The sequence below is a fragment of the Parasteatoda tepidariorum genome, chromosome 11, assembly GCF_982258835.1.
Source record: "Parasteatoda tepidariorum strain Cologne lab strain chromosome 11, Ptep-v5.0, whole genome shotgun sequence".
Classification (NCBI taxonomy): Eukaryota; Metazoa; Arthropoda; class Arachnida; order Araneae; family Theridiidae; genus Parasteatoda; species Parasteatoda tepidariorum.
In genome coordinates this window covers 82,470,065-82,483,555 of record NC_141765.1, presented here as the reverse complement: position 1 = coordinate 82,483,555, position 13,491 = coordinate 82,470,065, and the positions used below count along the sequence as shown (strand labels likewise).

General features: G+C 27.6%; 1 protein-coding gene across 3 annotated transcripts in view; it reads right to left on the bottom strand.

Annotated features, from left to right (window-relative positions):
• The window catches only part of Msh6 (DNA mismatch repair protein Msh6), a 202,780-nt gene that overhangs the window by 142,345 nt on the left and 46,944 nt on the right, over positions 1-13,491 (bottom strand). For all 3 annotated transcript variants that reach the window (XR_015430286.1, XM_087154646.1, XM_087154647.1), the window contains exons 7-11: positions 8,910-8,997; positions 7,156-7,215; positions 6,984-7,058; positions 5,391-5,526; positions 4,241-4,383 (exon numbers count right to left, since the gene is read on the bottom strand). Coding sequence is in view for 2 of the 3 variants with exons in the window: in XM_087154646.1 (XP_087010772.1) it covers positions 4,241-4,383; positions 5,391-5,526; positions 6,984-7,058; positions 7,156-7,215; positions 8,910-8,997 (502 nt within the window). In the remaining variant the exon portion in view is untranslated. The remainder of the gene's footprint in view (positions 1-4,240; positions 4,384-5,390; positions 5,527-6,983; positions 7,059-7,155; positions 7,216-8,909; positions 8,998-13,491) is intronic.

The window sequence follows — 13,491 nt, the reverse complement described above, 5'->3', positions numbered from 1 at the left end:
TCAATTATAAAATTATAGAAAAATCCTGTCATTTCAAAAATTATAATTTTTACTAAAACAGGAAAAATTAAAAAGATAACTGATTTGTAATTAATGAAGTTTTGCTTTTATGAACAAACATCATTAAATACATTAAAAAAATGAATACTGGTGTTTAAAAAAAGCAACATTACAGAAACAATATGCACGCAATTCCATATACCGTGGAAAGTTGCGTATCCGGAATAGGTGGGACTTCCGGAAGTCTGGATATTAGATTTTTCCGTATAATAGACCCCCAAGATAAACAAAGCTTAAAACTATCTAATAAATGATCTGAATCTAAGAAGCAAAAAATAAATAAACATTATTTTTTGGGCAATAATGTTTTAGTATTAGAATGATATCTAATCGATTAAAAACAAAATATTAGAAAAAAATAATTATTGCTTAAAATATAGAAAACGAAAGAAAATTTGACAGTTATAAAAACATTAATTGCTCTCTCTCCGCCATTTTGAACTAGAACGATTCAAGGAAGAAGGGGAAATTCCCGTCATTCATTAAGGTTGGAAGGTGGAAGAGAAAACAATTCTTATTATCTCTTCCATCATTGGCTATCAATAAAGCATAAAGACGTGGCATGCTGATTTGATTCTCTTTATTTTTTAGTCTGTGACTGAAGTGAAAGCTATTCAATATTAAGTAGCGCATTCTATTTTTAAATTAATATAGTCAAACCCCGCTATAGTGAACCTTCAAGGGACCGAAATTTCTGTTCACTATAACCGTTACGCAGGTTAACGAATGGTTCCCAGACTCCTCCCTTTTATTACACATTATTCAAATAAATGACTTAAAAATATTATGTAGTAGCAAAAAATGTTTTATTTTTCATTACTCTTTGTCTTGCGTACAAAAAAAAATTAGTAATCTTTAGCTGATGAGCAATCTTCAACATCAGATATGGAAAAACTTCCCCATGACTCTCAGATAATTTTTCTTGAATATCTGTTATTCCGCTTTTTAAACCAGTCTAACCTGCCATTCGAGCACATAAAAGTAGTCTCATAAAATCGCTTAGCAAATTCATCGAGATTTGTACAGATACTTTGATTGGTGAACCAATTCAGTAATGCTTCTTCAACATCCTTGTGATCTGCTTTTCTCAACTTTTTTTTGCCATCTAAATTTTTTTCATCAGCAGAAATTATGAATTGCCTATTTCTCCATACGTTACAAACTGCAATTTTGGATAGTTCATATTCCCTGCAAATATCAACTTGATTGCATCCATTTTCAATTTTTCTGATTATGCCCATTTTATCATCAATGGAGAACGTTTTACATTTACTGCTCGCCATAGTTAAACTTGATACACATGTTTGCAGGAGATTTTAAACTGAGCTGACAGCAAAAAGATGGCTAAATGAGTGCTTTATCAACACATATTAGTGTCCAACCCTTTGACCAATAATGAATAATTGCTCATTCCCTCTGACAGAAAATGCATATTGACACCTTACGCATCGTCTGCTTGGGTTGGAAACATCTGCTTCGCTTTTTTAGAGCTGGGAAAGTGAGATAAAAGAAGCAAACAAGAAAAAATACTTATCGCTACATTTCCCTCTATAGATAGTTTTGAAAATCGGTATATGTAATTTTTTTTTTTTTTAAGTAGAAATTTCAAAATTATTACAAAAAAAATCAGTTGAAGACAGAAAAAAGTTCATTATGTCCAACGTCCTCACTTTTCTGCTTCACTATATCCACAAAAATTAACATTATCCGTGTATAGCAAGGCACAGAACCGAACATTCCGTACGCTATATCTGGGAGTTCACTATAAACCGTGTTCACTGTTGACTGTAATTAATTCATGTAAAAATAATTTATCAAAATTATAACTAATTTAACTATTATTTAAAAAGGTTATCAAATGTAGTTCTCAGATTTAAATAAAAGTTACTAATAAAAGCATATTCAGCAAAACATTAACAAGATTATTGATCATACCGAATTTATAAAAAAAATGTAAAGAATTAAATGAAATGTAAATACAATGAGTATTGAACTTAAACATTTTGTCAGAAGTAACATGGTATGAGCAGTAACATGAGCCAGGTGGCCGAGCGGTTAGCGCGCCTGACTGCGAAGCCAATGGCTGTGGGTTTGAATCCCACTCTGGGCATGGATGTTTCTCTCTTGTGTTGTCCTCTGTTGTGTGTGAAGTGTGAATGTGGCCCACCCTATGAACGGGTTTGTGGCAGTGTGGCATGGGTAATGTTGCTCTGCTCCGTGCCTTTGGCTCACAGGTGCCCACTGGGTAAAGGAAAATGAGTAACAATTCCGGCATCTTCTTAGGTGAAGAATAAAGTTCAGTGCCTGCCATTTGAAAAAAAAAAATGGTCCCTACATTCATAATATTTAACATATCTGAGATAATTGAATTTTGATTTCAATTGTTTATAATAAAATCACTAAAAGAGGAATGAAAGTTTTTTTTGGATGACAAATCTGCATTTTTTTTACATAACTAAACATAAAATTTTTGCTGCATTTAAAATATTAAAAGCACCTCACTTCATACTTTTATAAAATCTGGCCTTTATTATTTCATAAAACAACTTGAGAGTAATGAAAATTTTAAAAGTTATAATACAATAATTTATATAAAGTATTAAGCAAAATAAAGTAATAAAGCACAATAAAAAGTTTACAAAGATTTTATGCAATTTGTGGATGGTCCCTCGGTAATAATATTACTCTAAAAATTTTCAATTAATTCTTAAATTTAATGAATAAAAGGGAGATGGAAATTTTGAGGTGGTGAAACTTACCGATTCTTGGCTGTTCTGTTCACATGAAAATACGTAATTAGTGAAGTATCCTCAAGTCAAGTTTAAAGATTATGGTACTGATAGAATATCTCGAGAAGGCAATTAGCTTGCTAGTGACAATGACATGTCACCAATGATGAAATCAACAAGAGAAGTAAAATTTCTATCACTATTAGCGAAAAAAAATTTCACAATTTTTAGTTGTTCCCCGTAATAGCTAAAATTAGAGAGATCTTTCTATTTGATTTCAGAGGGCAGAAAATGAAGCCTGAAACAGAGAATCTCTTGCAAAATGCAGCAGAGTTGCACAAGAGGGGGCAAAAATCCTTCCCACTGAGTGTACGCACATGCGGACGTGAAATTATTTAATCAAACATGTAAAATTAATGGCATATTCATACGCTACACCGAAATAGATTGGGATAGAATTAATTGTGAAAACAATAGGTTTTTATGCATAATTTGTAGCGAAAATCAACATGAAAAAATATCTCATTCTGGAAAAGGGAAAATTAAGCAATTTTTAAAAACATCCAATGAAATAAGCACCTTTATGGGCTTCTAAAAAAAGAAAATCGAAAAATAAGCACCTTTAAGCACTTTTTAAAAATGCTACACACCTTGAATAATAGTGTTAATATTGAGGTTATAAACAGGGATAAATGGTATCTGAAGTAATAGTTTAAACAATATAAATAATTCTAATTTATGCAAAAACAAAACTTCAGTATCTTAAATAAAAACTTAAGTTCCCTCCACACTCAGTTTTATATTGCTATGTTCATATAAAAATTTGTTTGATTCAAATCTTTAACCCAGCTGAAGATATTACTTTAAATAAAACTTCTAAAATGAAAAGACATGACTGTAGTCAGGATTCAATGATAAATACTTTTACAGAAAATAATTGAGGATTTTCTAAACTAATTTTAATCTGTCACATTTTGATGAAAATCAACAAAAAAGGGTTACTGACCTTTTTACTGGAATATAAAAATGTTTCTGCTAATAATCTAAGTGAGTTAAGATCCTTTCCTCTTGAAATTGGCAAGAGGTGCAAGGCTTTATTGGATTAACTTGTTTTTATTGAAGGTTCATACATAATAATTTCAAATTAGCTCGCCTTATTAACAGTACTAAAAAAAAGACTCTCATTACTTGGATTGAACTCGAGCAATATGTTTTTGAAAGGCTGTGTAACTGCTTAATTTTACAACATTGCCCGATTTCGCAAGATTGTAGAAACACATTTTTCTTTAAATATTTTTTTAAACACATTTTTCTTCAAAACTTGTTTTGAAAATTTTGTGCTTTTTATCTAATCCTGAAAGATTAACAAAAAAATTACCTTTTTAATCTTTGAAAAACATTCTGCTATCCTTTTTTTTAAAAAAAAATTGTATTGATAAAAACCAGATTACCTTTTCACAAATAGACAGCAAAAAATTATCACTTGATCCAATATTATTACTCCATTCATCATAGGACAGCGTTCTGGTGCCTTTAGAGGTAACTTGACAGATTTCTCGCTTAACTACTCTATCATATTTTGTAGGATGAGACACTAAAAGAGCATTCAATAAAAAAAGATTTTAAAAAATTAATGTAGAGGTAAAGCCCTACACATAAAAATCGATCAAACACTGTAATCCATGAAACATGGATTAGATCATGTAATCAATGTAAGCATGTAATCAATGAATTTCGCTTAATATTATAAAAAAGCAAAAAAAAATAACAAACTATGAGATATATTATAAAATATTTTGTATTTAAAATGATAGACAAAAAAAAGAACACACAAATTAAAAAGAAATAAGTTAACTTTTATACTATAATGTTATAACTTTGTCTTTTTTTTGATGCACCCTGCATAAAATTTCAGCTTTGCTGTTCTACTTAACTTATTGAAATCCAACTTAATTAAAATTGTAAGTTATGTAGGGTTGTCTAAATGTTAAGCAACAAATATTTTTTTATTTAATAATTTGATACTAGATCAAATAAAAAATTCTGATTAAATATAAAAATAATTAAATTATAGATTGTATGAAGATTAAGAGAAGTCTTATAAATAAAGACCTGATTTAAGTTCCAAAAAATTTTATTTTAAAGATCCTATGAAAATTATCCATCAAAATTTAACCATATAACCATATAAAATTTGAACATGTACAAATATTATATAATACTATATTGCTTTTTTTTATACGAGATAAAACAATCTTTTATTTGAACTATTGCCGGAAACAAAAAAATTTTTTAACTTAATTCTTCAAATCAATCTTCATTTATAAATTATTTTTTAGTGTTACAGTAACGTGGGAAATTTGTTATATTATACATATTATTTGTTCCCTATCAATAATTTAACTAAAAAAGTACCAAAAAAGGAATCATAAAATTACTGTATCTGATTTTAAGATTAAAATTCTTCCTGAAATAAAACTTAAAAATTATTTAAAGTTTAAAACTAAAAGCAGAGAAGAAATCAAGAGTCAAGTTTAAAAACAACAATGAAACATTAAGACAGGAAGAATAGTATGAACATATAAATAAAATTATTCATACTTGACTTGCATCGTTGCTCCATCATTTGTGGAGTTTCTGTCTGTTCAATTCTTGCAACCTTATAACCCTTTTGAATCAAAATATCTGAGAATTTCCCAAAAGCTACTTCTGGAAATCCTGCATGAGCAAAGTCACCCTGCATAAAAGAGATTAAAATTGAGCAAATTGTAAAAGGCCTAAAAAAAATGGATCATAATAATAATGAAACAATTGCAATATCAAGGCTCAGCACAGGTCATTATAGAAAAAGTAACAAAAAAAGTGACTAAAATTTTTTAAAAAGTGATAAATAAAGACTTAATTAAAAACAATGTTAATATTCAGGCAACATCCTAATAACCTTAAAAATATACAAGTTAAAGAAAAAAAATTGGTTTAGAAACATTTATTGCTTTAGAGATCAACTTTAAATGACATTTTAATTTACTGATATTGATATTTTTATTTTTAAAAAATTACATAATAAATATTTTTTAATTTTTCCCAACTTAAAAAAAGAAGCCTAAAACAACATACTTTTACAATGGAAAGAAATGGTGCAAAACGAGTGTGGCAAAAAATGATTTGTGAAATAAAAAATTTTACTGTATTAAAACCATCAAAATTGGAAATATGCATGAAATTGGCCAAAAAAACTGCTTTAGGGACTGGGATAGCCTGGTTGGTCGGGCACTGGGCCTGTGTCCAAGAGGTCGTGGTTTCGATCCTTGCCGACCGAGGACTCCCTGTGTGGTAAATGGTGCATGTTAAATCTGTCAGGTCAGAGTCCTCCATGTTCCCATAACAAATCAATGCCTCTGGGGATACTGAATTGGAGATTGATCGTTCTCTGATTTAGGTCAAAATTACAATTTGTGGATGAATGAATGGATGTATGAATGGGTCCGCCCCATAAGCTGTATTGGTTCAAAAGGCTATGGCTACGCAGTTGAACATTAGTAGTCGTAAACCCCAAAATTGGGTAGGCTGTTCAACGACGGTTATAAAATAAAATAACTGCTTTAAAAAAATAAACCAGGTGAATTTACAATGGAATTGTCCCAAATAGAGCGTCTCAAAAAGTTATACTACCTAACTTAAGATAGATGATTAATAAGAATCATTCCTGGACACATTGAATAGTTCTCTTGCATTTCAAGAGGTATTCATTTAAAAGTGGAAATTGTATACATTTCTTCACATATTAAATTCTCTTCTATGCCCCACCCATTTAGGTGAGTCCTTTACTAGAGAGAGTGGATTGTAATATCATGGGTTCAATGAAGAGGGAAATGTGAAATCTTTTGCTTGATTGAAATGGGGGGATAAATTGTGAAATTAAAACAAGCAAAAAAAAGTTAGATAAGTGACTAAGCCTTAAAAACAGTGAATAAAAGTGACTATTTTTTAAGATAGTGACATTTAGTGAGAAAAGTGATCCACACATAGCCCTGCAGTATAGACGAAAGGCCAACTATTTAGTTTTATTTCAAGTAATTTTTTATTTTTATTTTTAAAATTTTAAAACAAATAAAAAAAGTTAGTAACTTATTTATTAGAAATTCAAAGATCTAAACTAGTTTAATGTTGTCAAAAGACAAAGGGTTACTGTACCTTCATGTAAGATAAATCCAATTCCTTGACACCAACTACTGCATCCATGTGATAAAACTCGTAAAATTTTCCAACCTGCAATACGCACAGAAAAATATAAAAAACACAAACAAACTGTAAATTAAAAGAAAACATAGCAACTTATAAAAACAAAAAAGGAGTTTAAACAAACCTTAAAAAAAAGAACAGTATCAAAGTTGTTGGATTTTATTTCCCACCATTGCTTCAATCCCTAGAAAAAGAATTATGCATTAATTTTAACAAATTAGCCCAGATCTAATATTATAAAGGTAAAAATAATATTAATTGATGATCAATAATATCTTAATTTAGCATGGATTGAATGTGAAGTTTATCAATCTAAGAATTGGAATCAGCTATATGGTGCATGCTCAAGGAAATTAAAATATTTTAATTAATCCAATGAATTAGATATTGAATTATTTTAGATAGATAATTTTAAAATATCAATGAAAAATCATTTTGAACAAGATATCACGGTTTTCACCACAGAAAAAAATTGGGGGAGAATTTCTTACTTTTTCCCAAAAACGGAGTCAAATTTCAACAAAATTGTAAGAGAAAACAAACAGGCTTTAAAAAATATTTATTTCCTTAATTATTATACAATTACAAACACTTTTAATGTCATAAATTATAGATAGAAGCAACGTTTTGATGAAAACCACACAAAAAATTTTAAATTTTCATGTAACATAGATTATTAATTGAGTTACATCAGTTATTTAGTCAGCAATCTTACTTGCGAAAGTTGTTACTTATATAACTGCAAGTAATTCACAAGGAATGCTTAATTTTTATATACTCCAGTACTGTCAACTGTTTTAATTCACTTTTGTGCTTTATTATTGAACTATAAATACTGTTATTTAAGAATTGTAACCATTTATTACCTAAAATTTAAGAAAAAGTTAGAAAAAAAAGTGTTAAACAAGGAGTTACTTTCACAAATTAGGAATTTTATTCGTATTTAATAAAACAACAGAGATTTAATATGGTGTAGTAGAATTTTTACATGAAATAATTACAATAGATGTGAGACTTATACTTTAAACCGTATCAACTACTTATTGTCACTGAATTTTGAAATTTGTTATTTTCCAGATATGTTGCAAGATTTTTCAAGTTTTGGCCAAAATAGCATTATTTTCAGACTTTTTTTCAAACATATCCTTTTTTTCCATATTTATCATCACTGAAACGAATTGAATTTATCATCAGTAAAAATTCCAAATGCCTAGCTCGAGTATTCAAATTATAATGAGGACTCTGTGCTGGATGACATTATATGTTACAATCTAATTTGAGCTACAAGAATTTGTCATATTATCTAAGAAAACTTATTGTCAATAAAAAAACCACCACTAACTAAGGGGCTCAAATGAAACTCTCTCCTGATAACAAGACGCGTTTCAATTATTTCCAAATTACAAGCAAAATATATTGCTAGTCAAAGGTAATTTATTATCAATGACAGTTCAAACCACTTTTCAATTAGCTATAACTCAATAAGTTTAAGTTATTCTCATAACAGCAATTTCATATATAAGTTAGTATAAAATTAAACATTTATTAAAAATTTTATTGAGGATCTCTTAAGTTTTCTTAAGGTATATTGAATTATAAATTAAATATATTTTAAGTATCACAATATATCAAAAATTAAGTAGGAGCAACAAAACCAATACATTTACAAGTAAATCATTACCAACAATACATTTTACAATAAATAACAATTCATTAAAATAAATATTGATAGCAAATTGAATTAGACATTCTCCCGAATACAATCAGATTCTTAAAACATTGTGCCCATAAGAAAAGTTATACGATAAGTATATATAAATTAAATAATAAGCATCAAATAACTACAAAATAAAATAATTTCAATTATGATTTTCTTACTGGAGTGAGAGTCTTTTTATAACTTTCTGGCACATACAAAGTTTCGGGATCATAATCTGGATGTGACTTGCGCTTACCACTTTTATCCCTATTTAATAAAAAGTTATAGAAAATTCACAAATACCAGAGTTCAAAAATTTTGTTAAAAGCAACAAATAAATCAAAACATCTTTTATTAAAGAAAAAGTAATGAAACAACCAAACCTATTTTTATGATATTTAAAACCACATCATAAAATATGTATATACTTCAAGTCTAATAAAGTTAAAGAAAGATTTCAGAAATTAAATATACACTAAAAATTCAACAATATAAAATGTGGGAGAATCATGAAATTTCAGATACCTTGGTGGCCTAACTTTTTGGGTTCTCCATTATTCAGGCTCTGCAGTGGGCCAAAGAAAAAATCAGGACATTTTTTGAAACAATATACACTACACTATTTTTAAAAGCCATTATCTACTCTACTTCAGAAAAATAAAAGCAAATTTTATCACAAAATAATAATAAAATATAAAATTTTTAATTTCATAACTACTTTGTTCAAAAAAGAAAGTTTTAACAATTTCCTGAATAATTTTATCAATACTGAACAACAGATAAAAAGTTCAAATCAATACATGGAAAATTTTTATAATACTGTTGCATAAAAAAATTAATAAAAAAAAACAATTAAATAATATTCCCTCATACCAAAATATAACTAAAATTTGTAAACAAGTATTTGTTAGTTCATTTGCTAAAAATAATAAGTACTACCCTTGAAATTATCATAAAAATTTGATAATCTAAAATGTTAAACGAGTTTCCTTTTCATTAAATGACTTAATTATTTTTTAAGAGGTTAAAACAATGAAAGCTAAATGCTTGAACCCTGTATATACAACCTATAGACGGTCCCTAAATTGAAAATAACGAATTTTGCAATTTTTACTGGCATTACTAACTGCATAACTGCCAACATTGAAAAATTAAAATAATGGAGATTTTACTAGTGACATTTTTTAGGTTACGAGATAATTTTTACATCATGCATAATCATGCAAGTCGAAAAGAGAAAGTCATAATTGGGAATAATGTAAGCACTTACATTTAGAGAGGTAAAAAATATGTATGTAAATTTTAATCTAAAAAAGATTTTTTTAAACTTATATTTATAATGACAAACTATTAACACTCAACATACTGCAGTACTGGCAAAAGCACTATCTGTTGAGGAATAAGAAGTATTTTTGTCATCAGCGGATATTTTATCGCCAAAATATGTATTTTTTTTAAGTTTCTTCAACAAATACGGAGAAATTTGAAAATATACTGGTAAACAGGAGATAGTCGTCAAATACAGGAGTCTTCGTTGAAAAACAGGAGACTTGGCAGGTATGTAATTGAATTAAAAAGACATTGGATCAAATCTACTTTTTAAGACCTGTATTGGGTATTCTTAGAAAATTGAATTTTTTTTTAACCCACACAATAATCAAGACAAAAAGCTAACACCAGAATAAAGAAAAACAAAATATATTTTTTCAGGAAAATCAGGACGACTAACAACCTTGGCTAACTTTATGAAAAAATTTTGAGCATTAATATAAAAAAATTCTATCAAAATCATCACTTATAAAAATAGTGATGATCAGTGTTAGTTGCCCATTAACTTTTTATTAAATATTAAAAAAAAATTGCAAATTGAGAAATAATTCAATAGAAAATAAAGTTATTCAATTTTAACTCTTACTTAGTATCTGCTTTAATTAATTAAGCAGGGACAGAAATTAAGAAGTTTTAGTCACTGGACCAATAAATATTAGTAGTTCATATGCATTTTTACTGCTCATTTACAAGGTTTGATAAGGTTTTTATTTTAAAAAAGTTAATAAAATGAATTTAAATAAAAAATGACAATACAGAAAATGTGTTATGTACAATTAAGATGAAAAAAGGTATTTTGTGACCAAAACATATTATTATCCCTTTACAATGCTTGCTGGCTCCAAAGATCAAAGATTTTAAGGTGGTCCAAGTTAAATTCTAACCAACCAACAGAGTGTAAACCAACTAAATTAAATTTCAGACCTGTAAAAGCTCAAAATTTTGGTTGTCAACCTTATTTCACTTACTGCTTAAATGCAGTCATAATAGAAATGCTAAAAAAAGGAAAAAACATTTTATCAGAATCTTCATTTACAGAAAATAAAGATACTCATATGAAATAATAAAAATAAGTATAAGATTAACAACCATTAGAAACAAAAGATTAATACAAACCAGAGATTAAAAGGACAAAACACTCCCTAGTCTTAAAAAAAAATACTTTAATGTTTAAGAACATAGTAGTTTTCCAGATTATATTTTCAGAAAGAAAAGTCACATCATAATAAAAGGGCTGATAAAAGCAAAAATCTATCATAAAAGCTCACAAGGAGAAATAAGAAAAAAAGGCCAGAATAATAATTATAAATAAAATAAAAAGTTAAATTATGAAGTGAAGAAAAAAACAAAAAAATAATAACTTTTAATTCTTGATTAATCTTTTACCATTTATTTTAAATTTAATATATTTCTAATAATTAAATTTACAGTTTATAAAAAATACAACCATTGTTCATTAGAAGAAACAGGAAGAAAAATCGTCTGCATTTATATTAATCTACTGAATATTCATTGTTCTTGTTTTACTTTTCTGCAAACTTACTGAAATTTTTTCTCAATGTGAAGATTTTTTGAGTACTTATTTTTTGTTTTTCCTGTTGTACACAAAATATATTTAAAACTCATTTTTATGCACAAAAGGTAACATTCATAAAATTTAAAGAGAGAAAGAAAGAAATTTTTAATCAAATATTTTTCTTTCACATCAACACATAAAAGAAAAAAACATATATTCCTCATTTTTCACATTTGAGAGCATTACATTACATCACATTGCAATAAAAAAAAATTTAAAAACCTTGACATTTATGGCAATTACTGTAAAAATATTGATGAAAAAATGAGTATTTACGACAAGAGCACACAAATCAGAAAGAGTTCATTAAATTCCAGATGTATTCATTGTTTCGAGATTTAATTGTTGCAATAAATAATATTGCATTAAAAACATCAAGATTTCTTGAAAAATGCAAAAAATCAATCCTGGTAACTGCCAAAAATATGCATCGAAAAATTTTTTAAATTCAATTATCATATCAAATAATTAATACTCAGGTGCGTGATTTTAACTTTTCTTATCACAATAATGTCAAGATTTTAAAAAATTATATTAAAATCAACAGAAATAACTGGAAAAAAAATAGTCAAAACGCAGCATGGATTTCATGTATGAATCAAGACGTATTTACTTAATTGTGCAGTTCAAATTTCTTGCTTAATAAAATACATTGTACGAAAATATTGGTATTTAAAAAATCAGAAAACTGAAAAAGTCAACTGAGAAAAGTGGCATTGCCGAGTGAAAAAGTAACTAATAATGCACAAATTGAATTTTGTGTGCCAAAATAATTACGCATAAAAAATATAGGGTATTTAAAAAACATTGGAAAAGTTTGTAGCAATAATAGCTGATAAAACGATCGAAACACTGCACGGATCTCCTATGGTATCAATGCAAATCGAACACATAAAGAAATGATTACTCAAATGCGCAATTCAAATTTTGCATGTTTGCAATAGTATTAAAATTTTAACAATAATGAGAAAACAAATTGAATTAACTGCAACTAAAAAAAGAGAGACCGAAACACGAAGGATTTAAGATGGTATTGAAAAGTGATTACTGAAAAGGGAGATTAAAAATTTCCATGTCATAATATCATATTAAAAATATTAATTCCATCTAATTGTTGTCAAATAAAAAAAGGGGGCAAATATATCACACTGACAGAATAATTCTTGTTACAAATCTGAATTTGAAACTAAATTGCAACTCATTAAAACACATGAGTTAAAAAAAAATGAAAAAGACATTTCTTACATACAATATTTTTTAATGTTTGCCATTTCAGAATTACTTTTCAGATTACCAATTTTATACTTTTGTGTTGGCCTCAGCAGTGAGTTAATTCTATCCGAAGTTATTACGGAATTTTTTTCCAGTTTTTCTGAATTTGCGTTTATCTCAAATAAATCTGCCTAAAAAAAGAAGTTATTGCAGGTAAAAGAGAACTTAGTAAGAAAAAAAAGAGGGTGCTGATAAGGGCAGAATAAATGCCTTGTTAATAAGATTTTATATAAGAAACAAAATTTGAATTTTAGATTAGCAGAATTCAAAGAAAATTTTGTTGCAATATAAATTACTGATTCACAACTGATCCTGTGAATCAATAGCTTTGGGTTTCACAGAATTTGGTGAATTAGCGGAAATCACATTCCTGCTCATAAGTTTAAATGAAAGAAACATTAAAAAGGCACAAATGAAAACACAACTCAGATTATTTATTATTTTTTTAAAAATTTCATATTATTGGCATGATTTAAAAAAAAAAAGTTCCATAAGTTTCTAGTTTTGAATAACTTTTCTCCATTTATTTCCCACCTCTTGGATAATGGAGATTGTGAACATTTCTATCTCCTCTTGCAACCTGA